This window comes from Cryptomeria japonica, chromosome 2 (assembly GCF_030272615.1).
Source record: "Cryptomeria japonica chromosome 2, Sugi_1.0, whole genome shotgun sequence".
NCBI classification, from domain to species: domain Eukaryota; kingdom Viridiplantae; phylum Streptophyta; class Pinopsida; order Cupressales; family Cupressaceae; genus Cryptomeria; species Cryptomeria japonica.
This window is the reverse complement of record NC_081406.1, coordinates 674684401-674711746: the sequence shown is the minus strand read 5'-3', so window position 1 is coordinate 674711746 and position 27346 is coordinate 674684401. Positions and strand designations below refer to the sequence as shown.

At 36.1% G+C, this 27346-nt stretch overlaps 1 protein-coding gene across 7 annotated transcripts in view; it reads right to left on the bottom strand.

The window, feature by feature from the left end:
* Positions 1–1605: 1605 nt before the first annotated feature.
* The window catches only part of LOC131060601 (dual specificity protein kinase YAK1 homolog), a 51216-nt gene continuing 25475 nt past the window's right edge, over positions 1606–27346 (bottom strand). Inside the window, exons 12-20 of one of the 7 annotated variants that reach the window (XR_009110395.2) lie at positions 27110–27192; positions 26930–27004; positions 26770–26844; positions 25749–26620; positions 25488–25667; positions 3548–4032; positions 3018–3386; positions 2559–2643; positions 1606–2163 (exon numbers count right to left, since the gene is read on the bottom strand). Coding sequence is in view for 6 of the 7 variants with exons in the window: in XM_057993897.2 (XP_057849880.2) it covers positions 3310–3386; positions 3548–4032; positions 25488–25667; positions 25749–26620; positions 26770–26844; positions 26930–27004; positions 27110–27192 (1847 nt within the window). In the remaining variant the exon portion in view is untranslated. Of the gene's footprint in view, positions 2644–2671; positions 2691–2869; positions 3387–3547; positions 4033–15596; positions 15869–25487; positions 25668–25748; positions 26621–26769; positions 26845–26929; positions 27005–27109; positions 27193–27346 lie in introns of those variants that run through there. The other 6 variants (XM_057993900.2, XM_057993901.2, XM_057993897.2 and 3 more) reach the window with 6 other exon arrangements.

Genomic DNA, 27346 nt, shown 5'->3' with positions numbered 1-27346 from the left:
AAACCTTAAATTAACACCATAAAATAAACTAGCAACCAAATACTTAGTCAAAAAACTTAACACCCAAATCACCTATCATAAGTGAGGAATCCTCATATGGGTTCCCAAGCTAAAAATAGCATATTCCTTCCACTTATCATAAGTGCATCACAATTCATACATGCTTGTTTTTGCTATTCCTTCCACTTATAAGTGGATCACAATTCATACATGCTTGTGTTTACATTTCGAATGTAGGAATGTGGGAAGCTCAAATTCAAGAGGCCATAATTTTTCATCTAGGGATCTAACTTTTAATATTGTAGAGCTCAAAAAGATCTATGCAATCTAACTTTTAAAATTGTAGATCTCAAAAAGATCTATGCAATCTAACTTTTAAAATTGTAGATCTCAAAAAGATCTATGCAACAGACATCCCTGGAAGGGACGTCAAACAGCACAATTTAATTTTGCCAAAAAACAAAGTTAATAGCCTAGAAATTGTGCTTTTATGTTTCATCGTTCGAAAACTGCACTCTTTATATAATTAACGAGCAACCCTGAGACACCTTTCCTATCAAATTCAACTTTAAACTATGTCATCAAGGTGTTTATCTTATGAAATGAGCCCAAGTGTTGCAGACAGGCATATATAGATGGACCAAGCATTGTAAGACAACGCCTCAAAATGATGCAGTCTATAAAACTATAATCATTGCTGCATATGTAAAAAAATATATATATATGCCTAATGATCAAACAATTAAGTAAAATTGCAAATGTACGCAAAAACCAGTTTCATCTTCCATAGGCCGTATCATCTCAGACTGGCAGCCTAAAACAGTACTCAGTGAACGATCAAAATTATTAGAAGCGAATTGGCGTGTTGTCGTTGTGGTGCCTGGAAGGTCTATTTGAAAACTACACCTGCGTTGCAAAGGGCCAAAGGCTACAGAAAGAATCCAAAATTTGCATCAGAACGATTGAGTTAAGAGAGCTACATGCTAATTCCTTGCCAATTACTTTCAAGTTGTTAAAAAGATCCCCCGGGGAAACTTGCATGTGTCAAGATTCTTTTATCTCAAGTCCATATGTAACTATTTGTCCCAAATTGTTTCAAGAGAAATAGATATGAGAGAAGCAAACTGCTGTCATCATTTCAAACAGGATTACTTTGGTGACTTTCCTTTTGGCTTACCCACAAGTTGTCTGTTGCTGCAGCTTCAATAGGATTGTACGAAATTTTGTCAATAGTACTGTTGTATTCGAAGAAAGCAGTGTAACAGAATTGATTGATTATTTCCCCATGGATGGGCTTGGGTGTGGCTACATGAATACCCTTAGGCTTATATGCATTCCTTGCCTTGGTGTGTGTTTCCTTTTTTGTTTATTGATTTAGCAGGGGGAGACCTGGGGGAGCAGGAACACGTCTATACAATTACAAACATTCTATCCTGAGACGAAACAGATACAATTTAAATACAAGAATGATTCAGTAAGTAATATCACCAAATGGAAGTTGAATCCTGCCATTTCAGTTAGTCTCCCTGCAAAATAAAACTGTACTTTTATGACAAATGTAATATCGTAGCATTCATGTTAGTAAAATGAGAAACTCACGATACATTTTCTAGAACAATCAAAGCTCACATGAATTCTTTATTTAATAAAGGCAAATATAAGTTACTTAAGATCAGTTGACATACAAAGGTCTTCATGTCTCTCAGCCATAACTGAGCATAACAGAAATCAAAATTTAAAAATTTGATCATGTATTTCCTTCAAATCAACATACCTCCCCAGAATTTATGTCTAGAATAATACATGTAAACAGGATTTAACATATACAGTCTATTTCAGAAGCCAACATTTGTTTGATTCACTTTAAAGATGGTGGTGTTGGTGTACAAGTACAAATACTTTAAGCTCGAACCAAGGACCAGGACTTGGTGTGACCAGAGTCTTTGTGAGATGTGCTCAAAATCTTTTTTTCAACTGCAAATACCTATAATATGGATATCACCACCTGCTTTCTCTGTAATTCTGTCATGGAAATGTCCAACCAAGATTAGGAACTTGAACAGAAAAGGACAACGCCTTGTCACATCCTTGTCAAAATCTCAAATCTGGCAAACAGCCTCTTGAGATGCAATGCGTCTAATGGCTCCAGTCAATGCTCAATACCTGTGAATAGAAACCTCAAAGGTGGATCAAGTCAGATTAGGCTGTAAGATACGTTGAAAATAATACGGATAACTCAAATTCTGCAGGATACCAGAATGCTATCATAAATCTACATTATAGAGTTCAAGCGAGACTATTCTACAACATTTCATTAAACAACTTTTCTAATTTTAGTAGACATTTTAAATTTTTACCACATATCACCAATGCATAACAATAGAAATGCAAACTAATTGAATGCTTCCCCACATATTTTTAATTGCAACGTTTCCAGAGTAAGGGTTGCCAAGATTTATATAAAGTATAAACACATTTTGGTGCCTTCTTGCCAAGATTTTGTTCCTAGTTCTCTAATTTTTGTTCTTTGGAATCAAGCTTACAATTATTTGACTTACAGGAAAAGCAGATTTCTTTCTATACCAGTACTGAAAGAACAGCACAATCCTGGCAGCCACAACTGGTTCAGTAGCAGAGTCATTCCTATGAACAGTGGAAAGGATCGTGTCACATTCTTCTTGATTTTTCATCTGTACAACAAAACACTTTCATAGACATTGAGAAAAAGAAGATTGTTATCCCATCGAAGCCATCTTGACTAAGAAACCTTGTGTTGAGCTTTAAACGTCTTTAACAAAATATCTGAAAAATATATCTTTTTATATTTGGATGAATATAAAACATGAAAGAAGATAACATGAGATAATAATTAATGAAAATCCAAGAATCAGGTAGTTTTAAATTAACAGCAACTTAAAACAAGATACCATGAAGCATAGAACACAATCAATATGCATGACTGTACTAGCCACAGGCACAAAGAAAATGAAGAAATTGGGCCATTTTCCTGCTCATACCAGATCTGGCCTCGCCAGAAAATCTTATCATTGGCAATCTGAAGGGATTGGCTATTGTATTAGCCATAACAATTATACTTAAAGCTCATGTCCTCCTATCCATGTGACAATTTTTGGGGAGTTCTAAACAAAGAAATTTGTTCTGGTCGGCAAACAAGCCCAAAAGGTTACACCTAAAGCAGTACAAACTTTAGAGATGCCACTCTAAAGTCTCACATAGAATTGGGATGAGTGAAGGTGGGTAATAAAGAATATCGATCTTCTAAAATCCGAAATAAGCCAGCTTATAAAATCAACCAATCCTCCTGTAATCTCTTCGGCCATGAATGGAGGGAGGAAAAGTGGTAAAGGTATGACCAGTCCTTTGCCCTGCATATAAAAAGACTAAGTAATTACAATGAGCACATAATTGAATGTAGCAGTGTAAAACCATTTCTTCATTTTATGTCACACTTCAAAGAATGACATAGATGAGGAATTTAAACTAACGCATATCATATAAGTTTCTTGAAGCAATTGTAAATTAGTACCCCAAGAAATATCATTTGCGCTCTGTGGTTGGGCACGTGGCATTCCAGACAACCAACTGGTGTTCTCTAGCACATGATCTTGCGGATAGTTTGTGTAACTATGAGCTCCTGTGCTAACGGCACTTCCAATACCAGGAATCTGAGTGTATTCTGCTCGGTTATCTCTTTGAGCGTAGGATAATGCATAAACAGAGTTATTTCCCCCATTTGAAATCTGATTATGCCCCACATTACTCGACTGATGCATAATATGCTGTCCCAACACGTTAGAAAGCAACTGCTGATCAGGATTCAACACTGATGGAGGACGATACTGTTGAAAATGTTGCTGGAATGCCTGTGATGATTGCTGCCCCAGACGACTTGGAGAGTTCTGTCCATGGTGTAAAGGCTTTGACATTGATCGACCGTAACCTGGCAGCATTCCATGAGCAGATGGTGGACTACCTTCTGGATTAGAATGTCCTTGAACTAATCCGTTGGATCTGGGAGGAAGAGGCATAAAAAACAATGTTGAGACATTCCATGATAAATGGATAAGAATGAATAATTAAGTATGTGCAGTAAATTCCAACTGAAAATGATGATTTGCCTCTTTCTATTAAGCGATATTTTTTAATTTCAAGAATTTCCCTAGTTTTAGATTTTGAATAAGAATGTATATTTTTATGGAATTTAGAAAATGTCTTGATTTCTGATAAATTTCAAAATTTGAAATCTCAAAACTGAAAGGGTTTGCCACAACTTCTAAAATTACAAAAAGATATGGTTCACTAAGAAATTCCCATGTATTCACCTTGTTAATTTGCTAGGTATTGGATAATAGCTTTTATATTTGTTTATCTGATCCTAACATTAATATTTTTCCATAAATGCATGTATGCACCATGAGCAGTGAGCACCTATGAAGAACGCATCCAATTTGCATTGAACCTATGAACTTACAATACCCAAATTTGGGTTTTAGTAGGCCTTTATTTTATCAGTAGGGTATACCAATCTCAAACTTTTATTGGCCACCAACCAACGGTACCATATGACCTAATGTCAATCAAGCATTTTGTTAAGTGCTAGGTCTAATCACTTTCCTAACGTCCAATGGGATTGCAAGTAAGATGTATTGTCTGAATTTGTTTCTTATGCTTGCAACTCAGGCAAGCTTTTCTAAGGGATGTAATTTACTTAAAAATAAGTGAAGGGTACTTATGGCCATATTTAATTATAGTAAAAATTGATTGAAAATTACCCTCCAGCCGAATGCAAAACTCTCCCTAGCATGCTTCCAACTCCTTAAATCATATTATATCAATTGATTTCATTGAATAATAATTTCAATTACAACTGGGGTGAAAATCTAAGAAGACCCATTCTGGTCAGAACCATCAACCTCAGAGATTCCAGCAACTAACTCGTTGTCTATGAATGCACCCCCAACAAAATCTGCAAAGATAATCATTATCAGCTACTCACTTAGGTATGGATGTTTAATACAGTGCTTGTTACTAGGAGATTTTCTAATGTTGACTGCCATTAGACAGTAAAACCAAAGACGTTTGGCAGTGTAAAACTAGATAGATTTGATAGCTCGAGCCAAACAAACTCATGCAAACTCTCTCTTCATGCAGGATAGAAGAACAAAAAAAAGAGAATTGAAAAGAATCTTTACGAAGAGTAAAATAGAATATCATCTGATTGATATTCCAAACCGGAATACCTGATAGTTCATTGCACTGAGAGAAGGAAAAAACTTAAGCCATGCATGAGCTAAATTCCTTGCAGTGGAAATGTACCAAATCTCTTCAAATCAGTTAACTGATAGAAGACCTTTATCTTCTCACAAATAAATGGAAACTGCTGGTGAAAAACACAAACATTATTTTTGAGATGAAGTCATTTTCTGTCAAATGTAATAACTTTCAGCAAAAAGTATTTTCCCTAAAACGTAGTGACAGGCTTTTGCAAAGCCTTCTAAAACTTTTGAATTTCTAAACGAATTGTGTCTTAAGAATTTTCCAGCAAAGGTACAACACGACATGTTAAAAACTTAAAAGACCAACCGAATGAATGACAGTCAGATGAAATCCTCTGATTTTTGCATACCCCATGCTTCAAGAGAGCACTATGAAATAACCAATAAAGAAATGCTTGGTCCAGCCACAAAATAAATACGCACCACTTGGAGGAGTGCATATCTGACCAACCCTCACCAAAATCTCCAATTAATCATGAATTTCCTCATTGATTGCAATTTTGGTACTAACCCTATTTTTATATAATAAATTCACAATTGTTTTTATAAATTGTTGATTTTCCTGATACATCTTTTTGGAATCCCTGGAGATTAATTGCTATTGAAAATTTTCCCAAACATTGATTTGGCCTTACTCCAAGTCCACAAGAAACTAAAGCAAATAAAATGTACAACTGAGTAATATTAGAGTATATAAAATACGGCCATGTCGCTGTAAAGGTTAGCAGGAAAGGAAACGTAATCAACCAGTAAACCAATTGAATTTCCTGTCATAACCAAATGATTGCAAGTCAATAATGGCATGTTACATGCGAACTATGCAGAGGATTTTTTAGTGCATTTTCTAAAGCAGTTCTTTGGTAGATTCCATTCAGAAGGTGCTTATCTAGCATTAGCATCATGCTCATGTTGAATTGGCAGAAAAGCTACTAATGAAGCTCCATAAAAGGAGTTCATGTGAAGCACTCAAATAGGAGAATCCTTCCTCACAAACATCCATAAATTAGATAGCATCCGTTGGTCCACGGGGACAGTTCCAAGGATTCAGAACATATTGGGCACTACCGCCCAGTCCAAACATTTCAAAGATTGGATTGACATGTTACGCTGTACTTTACATACTCCCTTGCTATCTAATATACAAGTTTTACCAGCTTAATATAGTAGGTACAGAATTTAAGATAAAACCTCAAAAATCCAACAAAGAAAAGAAGAGAATAACGAATTGGAAACACACATCCATTATGAAGATAGGGAAAAATTTCTTTCTTCGCACACCACTCATTTTCAGGATTTCAGTGGGTTTTGGTTGCTTTATCTAATATACAAGTTTTACCAGCCTAATATAGTAGGTACAGAATTTAAGATAAAACCTCAAAAATCCAACAAAGAAAAGAAGAGAATAACGAATTGGAAACACACATCCATTATGAAGATAGGGAAAAATTTATTTCTTCGCACACCACTCATTTTCAGGATTTCAGTGGGTTTTGGTTGCTTTGTGCTGCAAGTCATATAAAGCCAATTGGATGATTTGTAGAGCTGATCAGCAACTGTGGAAAATCTCTATGTTTCTGGTCAATAATACAAGTGAGCTGATATTCTTTCTTCACAGTCCTGATACTAATGGAACTCTTCCAATCATTTATGTTTCCTGGTTCCAAGTTAAATTACAAAAGAATTTTGATTTTGTATTTCTTTCAAATATACACTTTTGCTTACTTTTGTATATGTTCTATCCAAGCTATATATCAAAAACCTTTCTAAAACTAACAATGTCAGAACCATATCCATATGACTATATATGATGCAACATAACTCTGAACTAACCTGCTACCAATGTATTCAAGCTTTTTAACTATGTTATTCCCGAACCAATGTTTGCATCAACCTATTATATTTATTTGATAAGAAGAGAGAAAATATATTCCTGGATCACATTATAATTTCATTTCATAAAAATAGCATATGCCTGAAATCACAGACCAAAGTGATACAAAAAGGTATTCAAAATTATAGGTGTGTTTGATGAGCTGCCAACCAGAATTTAGGTACAAGCAAAATGATTTATGTAAACTACTTATTTTGAAAGTTCTTCACAGGTTGCAAGTTACCTCGGGAGTATCATGTCACAGTTAAAAAATGATGAGACATGAAGCATGATGGATGCTATTATATTTTCTAGCTTTTAAAATTAATAAAAAATGGGAAATCAGAAAGCTTGCCAAATTGTGTTGCTATTTGGAATAATAGCCCATTAAACACTTATAAGACAAAGGTAACTGGTATCGTGTATTTTGCAAACCATGTAATATTTGAAAATCCAAGAATTAAAAGGGGTGTATATCATAATCATGTACTATCTAGCAAGGGTTTTGTCTCAAGCTTTGCCAGTTCTACATTGCAATAACATAGTCCTCGAGTCAAACTCAAGGCAAACAGAGAGGAAAATGTTTCAAGGCAGTCTACAATGAACTTATTAAGTCTGGTGAGACTACCCTCCATGTTTCCAGGTGAACATGTAGCATTCATAGACTCATTTTTAATCACATCCCATCTGATCACACACAACTATATTTTCATTAACTGACAACTTATCTGGTCCAGCAAATTTAACAATCCAGTCTTGTGGCACTGAATAGAGACCTAAAACCCCTTTCTAATATGCAGAATACAAAAGCATGATTAATCATTTCCATGTTGATAATCAAATTGGCCATTAGTGTTAACATCCTGCATTTTTTACGTGAAGTTCTTGATGCAATACTCTTATTTCTATTCTCTTAAACTAAACTATAATGTCAATTCCATCACTAGACAACTAATAACCACTTCAGTCATTTTGCTATCGTGTGCACATTCTAATTTGAATTCGGCCTTATTGCCTTTAGAATCATCAAATAAAATCACCAAAGAAAAAAGTATCTGTTTAAAACTTATATCCAAACCATTGTACATGCCTTGAACTATCATTATCTTCCTTGATCTTAAACATTCTCCTTCCCTTATTTGAAACTTCACAAGCAATTGTTTATTTGTTCCGTCTGTGGCATACCTTCTTTTGTCAACTTCAACTCAAGATCTGTATCTAGTTCATATATCATCCTGAATTGCATTATAGGACATTACTGTCCCCAGTGATTTTGAGACTTCAGGCTTCATAATAGCTTTTTGTTTGTCAATGAACATTGAACCTAAACATCTTTTCCCTGAACCCTGTAACAACCACCTCATAATCCACTTCCATATCATCAATAAATATGTCGATTTATAAGATCCTAAACCAAATCTTGTTTAGAAAGTTTTACCACCAAAACAAAGTTTTAAGTTATTTCCGGTATAGTAGACAAATTATATCCCATTAACCTTTCTATAGATTACCTCTACTAGAACCTATCCTCCTGGTATCGACTTTGTACAACCATCTCCAAATGTCATAGCTCTTGTGCTGCCTTCATCTTTACCGAAAAATTGAAACACAAAACTGCCCCCTTCTATGTGTGTCATGTGCTTAACTGCTTCAAAACTAATATACTCGATACCCTTTGACACATCCTTCATTTGTTTCAAGACTAGGAATTTACTCCATTGCAACAACTGTCATATCGCCTCTTGACATAAATAACAATTGGTTAGCAAGTCCTCATTTTCCTAATGGATTAAATCTCATTTTCTTTTCCTGAATTACTTCTCAATGTGCTGAAATTTACATTGTAACATCAGTGTAATTATACCTCCTTTTATTTTAGCGCTAAATCTTAATTTATTTTCTTGAAATGCTTTTCAACGTGCCCAGACTCAATAGCAATATCAATGCAATCAAATTTCTATTTTTTTTATGCACTAAATTTAAATAACTTTTCTTGCATTATTTTTCAATGTGCTGAGGTTTACATAGTGATAGCTAAACTTTTCTTTATCATCTTGGAACTGTAATATCTCCATTTCCTTCAGACAGCTTGAACAAGCTAACTTCTTCCTTCTACTCAAGTTCTTCTTATTTCTCTTTCTCTTATTAATATGTTAAAATGGATTGTCTCTGTTGCAATAAACCTTGAGATTCTGCTTATGTGCTTTTCTTACAGACCTAGGATGACAAAATCTTGAAATTAAATGTATGTTTTACTTATTGCATCTAATCATTCAAAAAAATCTTACAGGATATTGGCAAAACTGTGTTGTACAATCTAAACCACTTCATTGTATACAAATTCCTAAATATTGGCTATGTCCTTGACCTTGATCTTTCATTATAAATGTCAAATCAGTGTATCCATCCTCACATTATTTTAGAATATACACAAACGGAAGCATTTGACTAGTATTTTTCCTGCTAGATCAAATTAAGCTCTTTTGCTTTATGTGATGTAAGATGCTTAGGGCATTGGAACTTTTTTTGCTATCATTGCATGGCAAATCTGGAGTCACATTGACCTGTTTTGTCATTTATTGACATCAGCTATTAAAATATAATCTCCTCTTTCTTTTAAGTTTCTCTACCTCAAATTTTATGCACACAAGTTCTAGTTTCCCGTAACACATATCTTAGCACAGTATTAACCTCCCATATGATGTTGCAGTCACTTCAACATTTTAATTGTGAACAAATACAAGATGAGATCATTTTTTATTTGGTGATTCATAACAACTAGAAACGCAAATAACTGTATTCTCTGAATTGGTTCAAAAAAAGCAGCAAATCCTTCACACCTCTCAACAATTCTCTAAATTGTTAAAAACATTTCCACGTTTTGCCTTACTTGTTCTATTCAAATCAGAGATTAGAAAATCGCCTGAAAATCACCAAACTCAGAGAGTCCGAGTCCGAGACATGCTCGCCAAGTCTTTGGAACTCGGACTCGGGCTCGGCCGAGTCTGGCGAGAGTTGGCGAAAACTCGCCTAACTCGGCGAGTCCCGAGCCTCAAACTCAGTCGGCATTTAGCATAAAGAAAGAAAAAAAAAAAAAACATTTTTAATAGATTTTTCAAGTCCATTTTTTTTGTTTAGTTATCTCTAACCCCTAAAAGTGAACTTCATTTCATTCACTTGCATAAATAGGAGGAGTAAAGTGAGTTGAGAAGAAAAACAAGGGTGCATAGAAGAAAAACCAGCAAGGAGGAAGCTCAAGTTTTCTTCAATTTATCACATTGGGGCTGCATTGTGTTTGGATTTGGTGCATCAAGAGTTGGATAAGAAGAGTTTGCAGCCCATTTCAAGCTTATTGTAAGAGGTAAGATTTTTTTTTGAAGATTTTTTGTTTCTTGTATGCAAAAATTCCATTTTCTATTCATTTATTTTGAGAGTTTTACATTTTCTTCCAAAATCTTTTGTATGTCTGTAACTTTGTATGTAGCATGTAGTATGTAGTTGTACTATGTAGGGTTGTATGTAGGGTTTGTAAATTTTGTTTTTTAAAAGTAGGGTTTGACAAACCCTACAATTTTAGTTTTTTAAAATTTACAAACCCTACCTTAGTTTTTTTGAATTTACAAACCCTACCTTAGTTTTTCTGAATGTATGTGTTAATTTCATTTTGTATTTGTAATGTTTTATTGCAGCAAACTTCACTTTATTATTTGCCTCAACTTCAAGTTTCACAAAACTATCCTACAATGTCTACTTCAGCTTCTAGACACCCCATTAGAAAGGACCCTGCTGGGAAATATCATGAGGATTTTCCAGGGCAAGGAAAGGGGCAAACAAAATGTACATTTTGCAAAACAATATTCCATGGAGGTATATATAGACTGAAATACCATATTTCTGGTGTGCGTGGACATGATGCCAAACCATGCCTAAAAGCACTCCCTGAGGCCGTACGTGATTGTTACATAATGGTTGAGGAAATTGAAAGGAAAAAGAAACAAAAGGAGGATTGAGCAGCCATTGGGAGAGAGGCAACTTTAGGAAGAGGGACACAGTTAGGTTGTGTTGTAGGCCCTTCTTCCTTACCTTCATATCGTCCCACTCAGTTTGCTACTGCTAGTGCTTCCGCTTCTACTTCTGTAAGTGGCAGTGCCACCGTCAGTTCTCATGCTCCTAGCACTAGTAGTTGTAGTGGGAGTGTTAGCATTGGACCTAGGATTCGTAAATCTAGGTTGGATACCTTCTTTGTGCCTCGCACTACTCCTGGGTCCCAACAGTCACTTGAGGGCATGGGTTGGAACAAGGAGGTCCATGATGCCGCTAAAATGGCAGTTGGCAGGTTTTGGACCTACAGCAGTATTCCATTCTTTACAGCCAGGTGAATGTTCTATAACTTTTATGTTTGATTGTTTTAATTTGTATACTTTGATTCTCTTCATTTTATTTTTTCTCGTACATACTACATAGTACATAGAACATACTTAACTTATCTCATTGAATCTATTTGTGACAGGTCTCCTTATTGGCAAGAAATGGTTGATGCCCTTACCATATGCGGGGCGGGGTTCAAAGCCCCTACTGAGAGTGATTTGAGGGGACCCATTTTGTCTCAATTGGTGAATGATGTGAAGAAGGAATTAGTTGAACAATGCCAAATATGGAGCACTAAAGGTTGCACCATCATGACTGATGGTTGGACGGATAGGAGAAATAGAACTCTCCTTAATTTTCTTGTTTCTTCCGCAGGTGATTGATTAATTTTAGTTTCATTTAATCTTTTATTTTTTATTTTTTATTTTTTATTTTTTATTTAATGGTTTATTGAATGATCATTGATCTAGCTTTATTTTTTTATTTCAGGAGCCACCGTTTTCATCAAGTCCATTGATGCCTCCGCCCATTGCAAGAATGCCACCTACCTATGTGAGCAGATAGAGGAGATGATTGATGAGGTGGGTGAGGAGAACGTGATACAGGTGGTGACCGAAAATGCAGCAAATTATGTTGCTGCAGGTAAACTTTTGATTACAAACTAAATTTTTTTGCAAATTAATTACTATTTTGTACCTCCATTAATTACAATGCAACAAATTATGTTGCTGCAGGTAGACTATTGATGGAGAGGCACCCATCTATAGTTTGGACTCCATGTGCTGCCCATTGCATTGACCTCATGTTGGAGGATATTGGAAAACTCCCATGGGTCAAGAGATGTGTAGAAAGGGCGAGAAATGTGTGCAAATTTGTATATAATCATTCATGGGCGTTGGCTCTTATGAGACAATACATAGAGCAGAAGGAGTTGGCTCGTCCAGGAATCACAAGATTTGCCAAAAACTTCATCACATTGCAATCCATGCTTAGCTCTAAGTCGGCCTTCAGAAGTATGATTGTTGGTGAGGAGTGGTCTTCCTCATCCTATGCTGCCACCCCTGCAAAGAAAGATATGGCAGACTGCATTCTTGATGAGCGAGACTTTTGGGTCCCTTGTGATTTTCAATTTTGCAGTTTGTTAAGCCCTTGGTGGTTTTGTTGCGAGTTGCGGATGGAGAAAAGCCTGCAATGGGCTACATAGATGAGGGCATGGATAGGGCGAAGGAGGGCATCAAATCCGTCTATGGAGGAGATGAGAGCAAGTATGGTCCCATTTGGGAGATCATTGATAGGAGATGGCATCATCAGCTTCATAGGCCCATCCATGCAGCAGCCTATTATCTGAATCCGACATTCCATTTTATCCCTTCTTTCAAGGCTGATGTGGAGGTCCTTAATGGGCTATACTCGATCATGGAGAAGATGGGACCTGCTGGTACTACTCAGATAGAGCTTATTCGAGAGCTACAGTTGTTCTCAGATGCACAAGGGGAGACCTTCTCTCGTCCTGTCGCCAAAGACAGTAGGACAACTATGATGCCAGGTAAAAATAAAGGAAAAAATAAATTGTAAGGCTTCATTTTAGTTTTATTGTATATTGTAACTTGTTAAATGAGTTCACGAGTGAGACTGATTTTATTTATTTTTCTCATTTCAAACTCAGATCATTGGTGGAGCTTTTTTGGCCCAATGACACCAAATCTTCAGAAGTTGGCCATTCGCATCTTGAGCCAACCATGTAGCGCATCTGGTTGTGAGCGCAATTGGAGTATGTTTGAGCACATACACTCCAAAAAGCGCAATAGATTATCTATGGAGAAGATGAATGATCTTGTCTTTGTTCACTACAACCTCCGCTTGAGAATGAGAAAGAATACATCAGTTGACATCTCTCCTATCATTCTAGATGAGGTTGATCCTGAAGCAGAGTGGGCCAATGATAGTCAGACAGATCCTGCGGCTGTCTTTAGTGATGATGACACTGATTGGATCGACCAGGTAGATATAGAGGCTGAGGCTATAGTCATGGCAGAGGAGGAGCAGAGAGCACGAGCAGAGACAAGAGATAGTGATAGTGACACAGATGTTCCTGATCTTGGTGAGCATGGCATGGTGTCACGGGGAGCGACTATGGCTGCCGAATCATCCAGGACCTACCTTAAACGCCTTCATAGGGGGCCAGGGCGAGAGGGTGCACTCTCCTCTAAGCCATAGGCTTGTAGTTGTATTTACCTTTGGTATTTGTGTGGAACATTTGATGATAATCATATGATGACATGGATTTTTTATTCCATGAGTTTTGTAATATTGTATACATTTGACAATATTTATATATTTATGTTTGTTATTTCCTTCAGCTACAATTTGCGATTATGCTTATGTGATTGATGTATACTTGTGTATGTAATCAAATGAGAAGAGTTTGATGATGTTATTGTGTCTTTAAGGTGTATTCAATAAAGGGTGCATGAAGCAAGTTTTAAATCTTTAAAAATCTCTAAATTTCTTGAGTTTTTCACTTTCCCGAGTCCAGCCGAGTCTAACTCCAAGTCCCGAGTCCGAGTCCGATTCGGCCTTGCCAAGTCCGAGTCCCATTTCTTTGGTTCAAATGCACAAAATCCATGTCTTAAGAGCATGCAACCTTTAAACCATTTACAATGTTTAGAAAGAATTCAAAATGTCTAAATATGGCAACCATATCAATACTTATAAAAGGACGCCTATCTTACAAACATGTCTTGAAAATAACCTAATCATATGGCATTCCATTTATTTACGTAAATTTACTTTAACAGTAGTCTGCCAGATTAACTAGAAACTGTGAAATCACTAAAATTATTATTTGACATAATATCTTGAAAAAACACACCTTAAAACAACTTTGGTGTAATAATTTTCCTAAACACACATTCCTTCTAATCATCTTGTCAACAGAGTTCCATGTCCTCTTTTGGTTAAAATAAAATCTAAGCTAGGACAAGCAAGAGACCATTGACCAAACTTGAAAGATCGAGGAGAATATATCATAAAATCAGCACCCACGTCTCAGTATTTGAAGGGCCAATGGTTGTTGTTAAGACACAACCATTAATCAGACTACTTACAACCACAATATATGTTGCACTATCTAAGTTGACAATGATAACAACATTAATTAAATCAGAAGAACATGTATTAGCTTAAAATTATTGCAGTCTACATCATCCCCCAGAACAAAAAACTCACAAGTCCCATCTGAGATGACTTGCTAACAAAATAGAAACAATGATCGAGGAAGAATTAGGGAGAAGACATCCCTAGCAGCACATCTGCTCCTGCTGATCCTAAAGAGGCAGCCCCAGTTATAGTTGACAAAGTGAGACCCGGCAATAACTCAGCCAACCCTAAAAATTTAAAAACTCGGGGAAAAACTTGGCAATAACATAACAAATTTTCTGAACATTAAAAAACACATAAATTTGTAAAAATATTCTTCAAAAACATGCATATTACTGAATTTAGGTAACATATCATTGACCAAAAACCGTGTCCAATACATATCAACTTCAAGTTTCAAATTTCAATAGAAACAAAAATTACAAATTATATATTTCTTTTAAAACTAAGTGTGGGCATCCTTGAACTAAATAGTATAACTCATCATTTCTAACTAAGGCACTACCTAAAGAGATACTAACATCCTCTTACATTAGTAATTTTTGTCTAATCCCTTAATAATAAATAAAAAAGGTTCAATATAATGAAACATTCTTATATATTAATATTCCTTAAAAGCAAATTAAGGATACACTTATTTTTTATCCCCTTTACAATTATTTAGAGCATACCAAGAAAGAAATCAATAGCATGATTTTAGTAATCTTTATTTCTCTATAAATAATTTGGTGCCCTAAGAAAAAATGAAATGAAAAATATTAACTGCCTAAATTATTATATTAATTCACAAAGAAATATAGATGTTGAACAAGGTCACATTGAAGGAAAAGGGAAGAGAAATGTGATTCAAGTTTGAAGATGGAACAACTTCCTTCTTTCTGAATCTTTAAGAAGTTAAATACCTGTGATTCACACAACAAACAAGCTGTCAAACATATACCAAATGGCATAGAATAGACTCCCTTTTTGACTGCAGCAGCTCAGTTTTTCCACTATTTTTAGTGTGGTTGTGTTGGTAAACAGATTTGTCACTGCAATTGTTTCTTTGAAAGAAGAGCAGTGACAACCACGGTAACAATTGGAGAGATTGCAATCAAACTGCAATCTTCCTCTGCGTTTGAGAGGCCCCTCCCTCGTATGATGGGGATATTTGAGGTTTTTGAGTACTTTTAACCTGAAAGTACATAAAGGAGAAAACATAAAAATAAAACAAGATGCATAACAAAAACCCTAATGATAGACATACGAATACCAAGGATTTCACAACTAATAACAATTACAAGGGTGCCAAAAGCAAATATGTTTGAATGCACAATGACAATGAATGCAGAATGAAGAATCTCAACACACGAGGAGATAAGCTACTTCAACACATTCAAACTGAGATACCAAAGTCTGTTTGTGTATCATTACATCAAATGCATAGGTTGTCAATGTTTTACACATATGCTTGAAAAGGGATTACCAATATAATGTACGAGAAATCGGCAATAATAACTCAATAACACATTCAGACATACGAACTAGATGCATTATTCATTATCTTCTTGAAAATAAACAAGTTTTCAAAAACCCTTATGTACATAGGGTGAAATCAAAGGTTATTACAAGTTTCTCTAAAAATTCCTCCCAAGTTTCCCCTCCGTAAGAGTCCCCCTCCCTTACATTACAAATAGCCTTGTATTTATAGGCTTTAGAAAGCAACTACCTTGTAACCACTGAGCGTAACTACCTAGAGTAACCACTTGGATAACCACTTAGGATAACTAAGTGACTACTTCAAGTAACTACCTTTTAGAAACAACTCTGGATTCTAACTTGTGGTTACAAGTGACATAGTCACTTTTACAAAAGAACTTTGAAACTTTGTAACTTTGATGAAAAACCAAGTTGCAAGTTACGCTGCTCGGTACTTGTCCATCTTCATTTGCTTCATTTGAACTTGTAATCGTTTCACCATCTACCCAATAGCTTGATATCTTCATTGTTGACATAGGGAGGTAGTCATTCAACATTGTAAAATATCTTGCATGTCACTCGCACTTCTTTGGAATCCTTGCATAAGTGAAGATGAATTTTCCATATTAAAACCTAATTTGCTAACAACATAATCCACGCGTTTTATTTCTAGCATCCGAAATTGCACCACCCACCAAGAGCGCATCATTAGTATTAATAGGATCACCTTCTACATAGTTTGATTTTTGAATGCCAACCATAGTACTCCAACCGAATATCTGACCAAAATCTCGACTTCTGGTATACTTTGGTGGTGTCCTTACGCTATTTAAAAACCCTCAATTAATGCATGACACGGCTGGAATGAGAAACAAAAGTTAGAGAAATCGTCTTTACACCTACCAATTGCATTTCATTTGAAGCCTTTTCAACAACCCGTTTTATGCTTTCACTGCAATCATTGTGTTCAACTTGGCTTTACACATGTCAATCACATTTTCTTGAACGTTTTTAAAGCCATTTTAACAAATCCAATCTATGTATATTCTGCAACATTTGGAGTCACGAGACCACATTCCCTGAGTTGGCTTCTCTTCGAGGCATTGTTTAAAACAAATCGCGAGCTTTAATCTCCGCTTCCACATTTGCATATACGTTCTAAAATAGTTCTTGTGCGTTGTCTACACATTCTATCAAGAAGTTCATGGGCTTTGATGGGTGTCGATAACCTGCTACAAAGTTCCCGCATTGGCGCCAAGGTAGGGAAAAGATAGGTGCGAGGGTTGTACAATTCGGCTTCAAACTTGACAATTGCATTGTCCTTTAAATTTCTAAAGCCGATTTTCGTTTTGCACGTATCGTGCAATCTTTCAATCACGTCCCTCCTCTAAGCTTCCACATTTTGCATGCATGTTCACAAGGTTCATTGCAATTACTACATCAATAAAGCTTCTTCCTACAATTATCAACTTCAAATAATTATTTATTTTTCCTTCTCATCACAACTTTGAGTAGACATCTTGAAACTGAAAATACCCTGCAACCATGACATTTCATGAGGTGATCTCTTTTGAGGCATTCCATCCAAAGTTAACTTGCTAAGCTTCCATACTTTGCATGCATTTTTATCATGGTGATTGCTGCAACACAATATTTAACAAATTCCTCTATCCTTTTTGTCTTGATTGATCTATCCAAAGTTAACTTGCTAAGCTTCCATACTTTGCATGCATTTTTATCATGGTGGTTGCTGCAACACAATATTTAACAAATTCCTCTATCCTTTCTATCTTGCTTTGTGTCCATAAGCTGGTTTGAAGCTCCTATTTTGTCAAAGGCAGAGAGGACATATTTGCTTAAAAAATTTGTCGCCTTTACAAGAATCCGTTATATGCTTTTCCTGCTATCATGGCGGCTCGTGTCATTATATCTTTGACGCACTTCCAAGTATAATATCCAACAAAAATCTCTATCACAACATCAAGCACACGGCTTGAGTCTAAAAATACCTTGTGCCATCATCTTCTGAGTCAATTTCTCCCACTTTGCGTAGATCTTTTGTGTCTATGGATGTGTTCTATCTTATGATCAAGGCGTGTTCCAGAGTGCTTCATTAACTTAAAGAATTTGGGATCTTCCTCATGTAATCCATTCTTCTGCACATTCTACAATCATTTCATTTCATGAGATGAGATCTCTTTGATGCATTATGTCAAACAATTCGGGTGCGTTGTCTAAGATTCTTCATTTTGCCTACACGTCGAGCAAGGAAATTGCAGTTACAACCCCTCACAAAAATATTCTATCCTTTGCATTTTGAGGTCGCCCATACACTGTTTTAAAGCTTCTGTTTTGACTTGAGATGGGAGGATGTTGGTGTAAGGCTATGGAGTTTGACATTGCTACACCTGTAATTAGCATTTTATCCAGAGCTTCTTTGACCTACAGCACTTGAGATTTCAAAAACACTTTCAGCACTTCCATTTCGTGCATGATTTGCAATCATTTTGTCAGACCATAATTCGTGAAACACTGTGTGGCACTGTGTGCGGACCATGAGCCATGTCCATATCTCTACTTTCACATGTACATTGAATAGAGCATTATGTGAGATAATATATCTGTCATCATGGCTGCAAGCAAAGAAAATGCGAGCTTTGTCTGGGAATGCATACTTTAAATGCGAATCTGCTAGAATTTCAATCACAACATTTCAATGTAGTTCTTTATCCTTTAAGCTGCGATGGATATGTAGTTCTTTATCCTTTAAGCTGCGATGGATGTCCATATCCTGTTGGACGGCCATGCAGGTAAGTATGTCTTCATTTAGTTTTCTTAGGTAGTTATAATAACTACCCATCGGCCTCTTGTAATGCTTAGCGAATCATTTGAAGTTACCAACAAACTTAAATATGCCAAACCTTGTCCCTCTATCAGGTCTATGGAGGAGTTGCTAAACTTACTGAAGTTGCCTTAACGTGAAAAGCCGCTAACATTCACTTCCCCTCTTTGCGTTTTGAAAATCACTTACCAACCTTCTCATCAGCATTTTCATTAATTTAACGAACTTACCGACTCAATCGGCACCTTTGAATACTTAGCCAACTTATCGATGAGTTGTCAATTAAATTAAAATATCAGCTTCTTTATTAAACAACCCAACTCACCATAATATTAGATGATTCGATTTGTGAAATGCATCAGCATTTTGACAAACTTCATCAACTTACCGAAAACTATCACGTTCTTTTAACTATGTGAACATTTTAAAACACTTTAAAAACTTAGCATTAATGTTTTAATCCAGTTTCAAAAATCACCGATAACATTCCTCTATTTATGAGTATTGTGTTGAAGAAATAGCACATTCCTTGGAGGAATGGCAACTTTAACTTGATTGTTAAATGGTCGATCGAGAATCTCCTACAATCTTTGGCACCTTTTTGTCTCTACATCCAACTTAGCCATAGACCAATAGGTTGCTAACTTCAATGCTATCAACTGATTTCGTTTTCTTTTTCTTGAAAGATTCTAAACCCTTCTTAATAAATTCACTTTGTGAATTACCTATTATCACTGCTTAGAATGAAATAAGAAATGATGCCTCACAAAGGCACGTTGTCAAATAACTCTCGCTCTTTGTGCATGATACCGCATTTTTGTGTGTTAACCGCACATGAGCAACTATAACATCTAATAAAAATCTCTTTATATTTGTGCTTTGCGCTGCCCCAAAGTGTTTGTTTTGATACAAGCCGAGAGGATGTTGTGGAATTTCATTTACAAGTACCACTAGCATTTGCTTGAAAATCACTAAAGCCTTTTCAATAAAATCCGTTTTAAACGTGAAATTTACAATAATGGGATACGTGAGATCACATTCCTTCAAAGGGTTTATCATCAAACATTTTGCATGCCATGGATGCTTTCAAATCTCACACATGTATGAGCATCGTGGGAAGCATAGCATTCAACAAATTTCTTTATACTTTATGCTTTAATGGATATTCTTCTGCCAGTTCATAATTCTCATTTCGGTATGGTGCACAATGTTCCCATAGATGACAAAGAATATCTAAGCACCAAAATATGCTTTATTCACTTTAGATAAAAATTTGAGGATAGGCTCATAACTTGACAAATGAAAATGATTGATGATAGTTCTTTAATCGGCTGAATTAGTTTGTCATGGTAGTGAAAGGTTGCCTAATAGTTATTGAAACTTTGAAATCTCAGTCGGTATGTATCACTGCTCTTGGAGTTCCTAGTTGAGACAATGGAGGGTCCACTTCAAGACGACAAGATGCTCAACATTTGAGATGATTGGTGACCTTCTAAACCAAGAACTATCCCACACAAGATTTTGGATGCTAAAATTTCAAAATTTGTCAGGTTTCAAATTGGGGCTAACAGGTTGGCAAGTTCTAATGAAAAAAGTGCTGTAATTTTTTGTTATCACTCAGTGTCAGGTAACACTGCAAGTTACTTGCTGCAGTATTCAGTTCATCATTACGCGTCAAGCACGTAAATGCATTTCTTTGCAATCATGGCCTCGGTAGCTCTCATCTACTCCAAAATAGTCCAGAGTATGTATAGTTCCTATATGTGCTGCTTAAGATGATGCCCTACAATGATTTTCCATGCTTGCAGGCTTTTAACCATCTGAACAGCCTTCTGAAGCTTTCCCTTCAATGATCCCTCATTAATGCATGCCTCTCGACCTCAGCCACACTGTTCTTCAATTGAACAAATTCCAGGTCATACTCAACAACAAACCTTAGTGGCTGGTAAGTTTGAATAAATTAGGTCTGTAGGTAAGGTTTTCTTCTTCCCCCAACTCACATGCAAGGCCTCATTGATGAGAGCGACTTTAGCCTCTTCCTTTGATGAATGTAATTTCTCAGACATGGCATTTTGCAACATAAAATATTGACATAGAAAGTGACACTCGATCAAGTACAGTACTTCAAAATATACACAACTGAAGAAATAATAACAAGATGTGTCTTGGTTGGTAATTTGTGCTCTAACATGTCCATAGTGTTTTGCTCAGGCCAACCACAGTTCACAAAAATCCTCAAATTTTAATCAGCATTCCTCCTTGACAAACTTCAGATTTCTGACAATATTGGCAACATCAAGCTTAGCTTGCTCCATAGGAGCCATACTTCAAAAATAACAATGCTATATGTCATGGGGAAGATCTGGACAAGTTAACGATTTAAACCTAAAGTACCTGAAAGTTCTAGAAGAAGAAACTTAGCACTGATTGTGACAAAAGAGTAGAAGGTGTGTTGTACACCTTGCATAATAACATTCTAAACTATAATAATATTTTATTGAGCCATCATGGAATAGGGCACCATCTTGGAGACATTTCCATCATATGGTTCATTCAACCACTTGGAATGTCATCTGTGACAAAGGTAGTAGGAGCATCTATGACACATAAGGTCTGTAAGAGCATCTAAGATGGGGGAAAGACATTGAAAGAGCACTTATGAGGGGGATTTCAAGGACATCACGAAAAGAAATCTTTCACCAGTAAAATTTAATTATATAATAGAATAGAATATAAGACTTTTAACATCCATGAAGCCAAAGATAGCCTATGTTACAATAGACCCTACCCCCATTCCCACAATGATTTCCTCGCTAAATAAATCTTGAAATGAAGTTGGTGCTAAATTATATGTGTACTTTTACATTCCAAAATATAGTTCTTTTCTGTTTCCATTGTCCTAGGAGTGCAAAAGACAAACTCTCTCTTCCCATAACTCTTTTGGCCTTTTCCATCTACCTGTTTCACACCAAAGATAATGTGAGTTAGTCAACAGGGCTATGAGAATGTCCTCAATGGTGTGGTGGGTGGGGTTAATTGCTCTCCTTGAGCTCACCCTCTCTTTTCTTATTAAGTTTCAACTGCTTTTTTCTTGATAAGGTTGAACTACTTTACCAAATTGATTAAAAATGTTGATTTCTTCATTTGTTTCAGCTTCAGCTTTGGCTTACAATTTGCCATACATTTTCTCTCGCAACATTCTTCATTCTTCATGTTCCACTAGTCTGGTAAGTCATCAAATTTCTTATTCCATCCCTTGAGCGTGTTGATTTTATCCACCTTTGTTATTTTCTATAAATTTCTTATTCCATCCCTTGAGCATGTTGATTTCATCCACCTTTGCTCGGATTAGTGGTGCTATTTTCTATACTTTAGTATCGATCTTCACTCCATTCATCTTCTTCACATGTCACTTTTCTGAATGTGTCCTTAAAATATGTTATTATTGTGCTGTGTCATCTATTTTGGCATTGAGATCTTACAAAATTATGCAGTAACATACTAGGAATCTAAGTAGATTGTCCTGTAGTCATTCAACCTCTTCAATTATGGACAAGTTACACAAAATAGAACCACAAGTTGTATTGATAAAGGATAGGAATTGCAATCCATATAGATAACAACATTATTTAAGAGATAGTGTTCAACATAATGTTAGCAGTAAAGGAGAGATCTGTCATTAAATCAGCATCCTTAGCCCTATTGCAGAAGTGCTCTTTGAAAGACCAACATTTTTCAGTTACAACACAGCCGTTGGTCTAACACTTTATAACCACCATATAACTTATACCATATATGCCAACAATGCTAACAACATTACCAAGCAGGAAAAACAAGAATCAAAATAAAGATACTACACTCAACACATTGATACAATCTAGATGGTGTATTGATAAGTAAAAATATGATTTTCATGATAAGTATTCAAGATTTCAACAATATGTAACATGACAAACCAGGATCACTATAAATGTAAACAAAGAAAAAAGTACCGTAACTGCAAAACAAAATAATATGAACTATATAGAAAAATATTACAACAAACCATGCCTGACTGCTAAAATACCATTGATGCCTAATTGACTCTAAAGAATTAAATCCAAAGCAGGCAATAGTGTTTTTGATAATTGTAGATTTTCAAAGCTATCCATACAGTATACTCTTTATGAACAGGCAACTTACACATTACTATTTGTATGACAATGCAATATTAATAGGTTGCACACAGTGACACACACAGTTTGAGATTCTTTGTAAGTGCTCATCCTTACATTTGAAATAAAAGTCTCCTGTCGATGGGTTAATTGTGAAGAGAAAAGATGGTAGAATATGTTGAAAGCTCCAACAATTGCTTTGGAAATTGAACTTTAATGGGGCTTCTCATGTAACCTAAAACCAGCTAAGGCATGCTTCTTCCTCCACAATTCATCTGTTGTCTTTATTGAAGGTGGCTCCCTCTTGCTAGGTCATATGACCAACAACAAGGTGGACAGAGAAGCCGTCATTGCAGGTCTTTCATAATCTAGCTCAAACGGATGCAGGAAATTTGTAGTGGAGGGCAGTTCCATGGATGTTATCAATTGTCTGAAGAAAGACTTCTACCTGAACTAGATGCTAAATTGCCTTCTAAATTGAAATGGGATTTAATAACAAAAAATAATAACGTTAAATATAAAAAAATAGAAATTAAAAATATAATATAATATATTTAAAATTTAATTAAGTTCGATGAATGCTCAAAGGGTATACAATGAAGAGTTGTGACTCCCTCAAACATGAGATATAAAAGGGAGATCATTTCATTTGAGAAGGACATCCAAGATCATTTCATTTGAGAAGAACATCCAAGAAAGAATGGATCACATGAATCAAGAAAGGATTAATAGAAAGGAATGGGTTGAAAATAAAGAAGTGACTATTTTGAAGGGTGGTAATAGTTGAAGGTTGCAACTCTTGCAAAGGGCAAGGGCAGACATGATTAAGAGGTGTGACTTCTCCCTCACAATGGAAGATATAAAGGGAAGAAGGTTTCATTTGAGTAGGACTGGCAAGGGAGATCAATTTGGAAAATAAGTTATTATTATCACAAGGCAGCAATGGAGGGTGGTGACTCAATTCTTATGAAAGGTGATGCCCCTTTCACCAATAAAGTGTAAAGGAGAAATCATTCGAAGCATTCAAGGATCATTATTCAATCATCACTCATGAATCCATCAAAACAAATCTTTCAATCATCCATCATCATCAAATCTACATCAATCATCACTTCATTTTGGGATCAAGAAAACAAACAATTCAGCAATCAAGCATCACTCTATCAAATCAACATTCATTCAATCATCATCCACCAATATATCAAACTATCATTCATTACATTGTCACTCATCAATCATCTAATCAAGAATCACTTAATCACCACTCACCAATACCTTGAATCATCAAGTCTGATTTGGAAAATAAATTCAGAAATAAAATACAGCAATCTATAATATTAAGGAAAGTAATTGTATGCAAATATTATTGTATTTATTTATTTATCTCATCCTAATCTCTGTTAGGAAGCTTTAAGTCTTACTTATTTGATTAAATTGCCAATCCATCAAGAAATATAGGATTAGTAACTACCTGCCTAATTTCCATGAGCAATCATCTTTGGAATCAATGTGAAATGTTTGATAGGAAGATGCAGCAGTACCAGTCTTTCCTCATCAAGTATGCCAACCCCAAGATGGATGGACTGGAGGTCATGCCATACTTGTTGGCCAAGGGGACGAATGACTTGGAGGCTCATTCCATGCCCTTGGGCTTGGTTGCAGGGGACAGGCTCCCAGCATCCTATCAAGCTTTTCCATTGGACTCCTAACATGGTTGACTATGGAATAAGCTATGAAATAGTTATGAATGATTTTTAGGATTCTTTGATTTTAACAGAGATTACTTGTATACGATCATTGATACTTGATATTAATGCTTTGATGTTAATTAATATCGTTTATAAGACCTAAATTAGGATTTTCTCTAAAACGGCATTACATTTATGTAGTTTTATCATAGAATTCTGAGTTCTATTTGTAAATAAATTGCATTTGTTGGAATTGTTATTTGGGACATTACATATGTTTTTCTTTATTTCTTACTTAGCATTTCAAGTTGAGGCCTCTTCATAGAGCCACATAAAATTATCTATAAAAAATTAGAAATAATATTGCATTTTTGGAGTTTATATTCAAAATTGCAATCACTGGCTGCTAGAAATTCTAGCACCGAAAAAACTACATCAAAACCTGCAAAAGGATGTCAACTTTACAGGGCTCTGTATTTCTAACTTCTAAGCATAAGGAAGTGGGAAGACAAGATAAGTGAAGAGCCAAATTAGTTCAAAGTTTAAATATCCCTTGCAATGGCAGGGCAAAGTTCTTCCACGGTACGCAAATGATAATAAAAATAATCTGTCTGTTTGAAGATAGCTTTAGGAGAATAAACATAGATATACCTGTATGCATTTGAATTGTTATTTGAACTTGGAGACTGTGTATGACCACGACCATATCGACCAACTCCAGTACCAGATGTACTAGCAGTACCTGATACTTGACCTGATCGTATGCCTCCACTAACCCCTGACTTTGGTGAGATTACCTCAGACCCATCCTCTTGCAATAGAAGTTCATCACTGGAACAAAAACAATAACAGTAAGAAAAATTGAGAATTAGCATTCAAAACAGTTCACTCACTTGTGTTCCATTCTGCTACCTGTAATTTGGATCCCAATCTCCAGGATCAGGTGGTGGTGAATTGCTTTCCAGTCCTTCAGAGGCTAACTCTGTTGAGGTGAGAAGAATACCCAATGAACCAGAAGCGCGTAGACCGGCAGTCTTTTCATTATTTGATACCGCTGACGCAGTATTGGTGCCATTTCCACCTTTTTGTCTCCAGTGTTGAAGATGAGCATTTCCTTGACCACCACGAGGAGAGCCCATATAACTACCTCTAGCAGTTCCATCTGCAGAGCTAGTAGCACCTGCATCCACATTTCCCCCAAAATTGGCTTGATGGCCCTGCCAATGTTGTGCTACATTCTCCTGAGGTGGTAGATGCAAACTGCCAGGTATCCCCAATCCCCTACGTTTGTGATACTGTCCTACGGCAGCTGCTTTACCCAAACCTGTCACATGGATGCCACTCCTCGCAGGTGATGTTGGCCCATACCTGCCAGGTGATCCTATTGGAGATCCAGATGAACCCTGAATCTGAGAGTTTGGAGGAGTAAACTGAGAGGGACTAGCTCCCAATGACATGGGTCTGAACATTACACTGGAGGGACTTACACCAAGTCCATGCCCAGGAGGAACTTGTGGCAACCTCCATCTTGTGTCGGGGCTTGTTCCAAGACCTGTACTACCATGAGTAGTCTGAGTCTGACTGTTGATCCCAGCTGCTGCAGTCGGACGATGCCCAGTATAAATATTATTGGAATCACCATAGCTACCAAAACTACTTCCAAAGCCAACACCATCTCCATAACTACCGTGGCTTCCAAGACTACCATAACTACTTGCATATGAAAAAGGAGCCATCTGGTATTGTGGGCTATTGTAGCGAATGCCCTTGTTCATGTTAGTGACCTGATCATTTAATTAAAACATAAAAAAATTATCCAATTGGAAAGAAATGAAAAATCTACTACAATAAACAATAATACCATGGTAAATAGAGAAACTAATATCTTGTGAACCATTGCAAGATGAGATATATAACAATATCAAATAATAACCTGTGGAGAAAGGCCAGCACCAAACCAGTGGCCTGAACCTGGATTGTGGTCCACCATAACTATCTGACATACAGGCTACAATATAAAAGAGGTCACAAGTTAACGAGTGTTGAATTTGGACCATCTGCAAACAGTGTTAAATTTTAGGCCCACTCCTTACCGTGCGGGGTGTTTCTGGAGTGGGCTTGTACGGTCCAGTAAAGGCTTCTTCAGTCACAAAGGGATGTTGTGCAGCCTGCATAGCACAACTGATAGTTAATATTGCAGATACTGCTAACAGTCATGAATAAAATAAGTATTCCAGAAAAATACTTGATAGAAGGGGTGAAGACGGTATCACCTGTCGAGGTGTCCATCTCTTAACTGGATCAAACTGAAAAAGGCCTCTCAAGAAGTCAACAAATGCTAAGCGTGTTTGATTCTCTGCTAGATTGCAGGCATCCAGTTATAAGTGTCAGGATGTCAGCACTTTATAGGGATGACTCAGTCATATGTAAACAAACTACTAAAATAACTGACAATGGTATCACTTCAATCTTGATTATCAATAGCTAGACACAAATTTATATATAAAAGA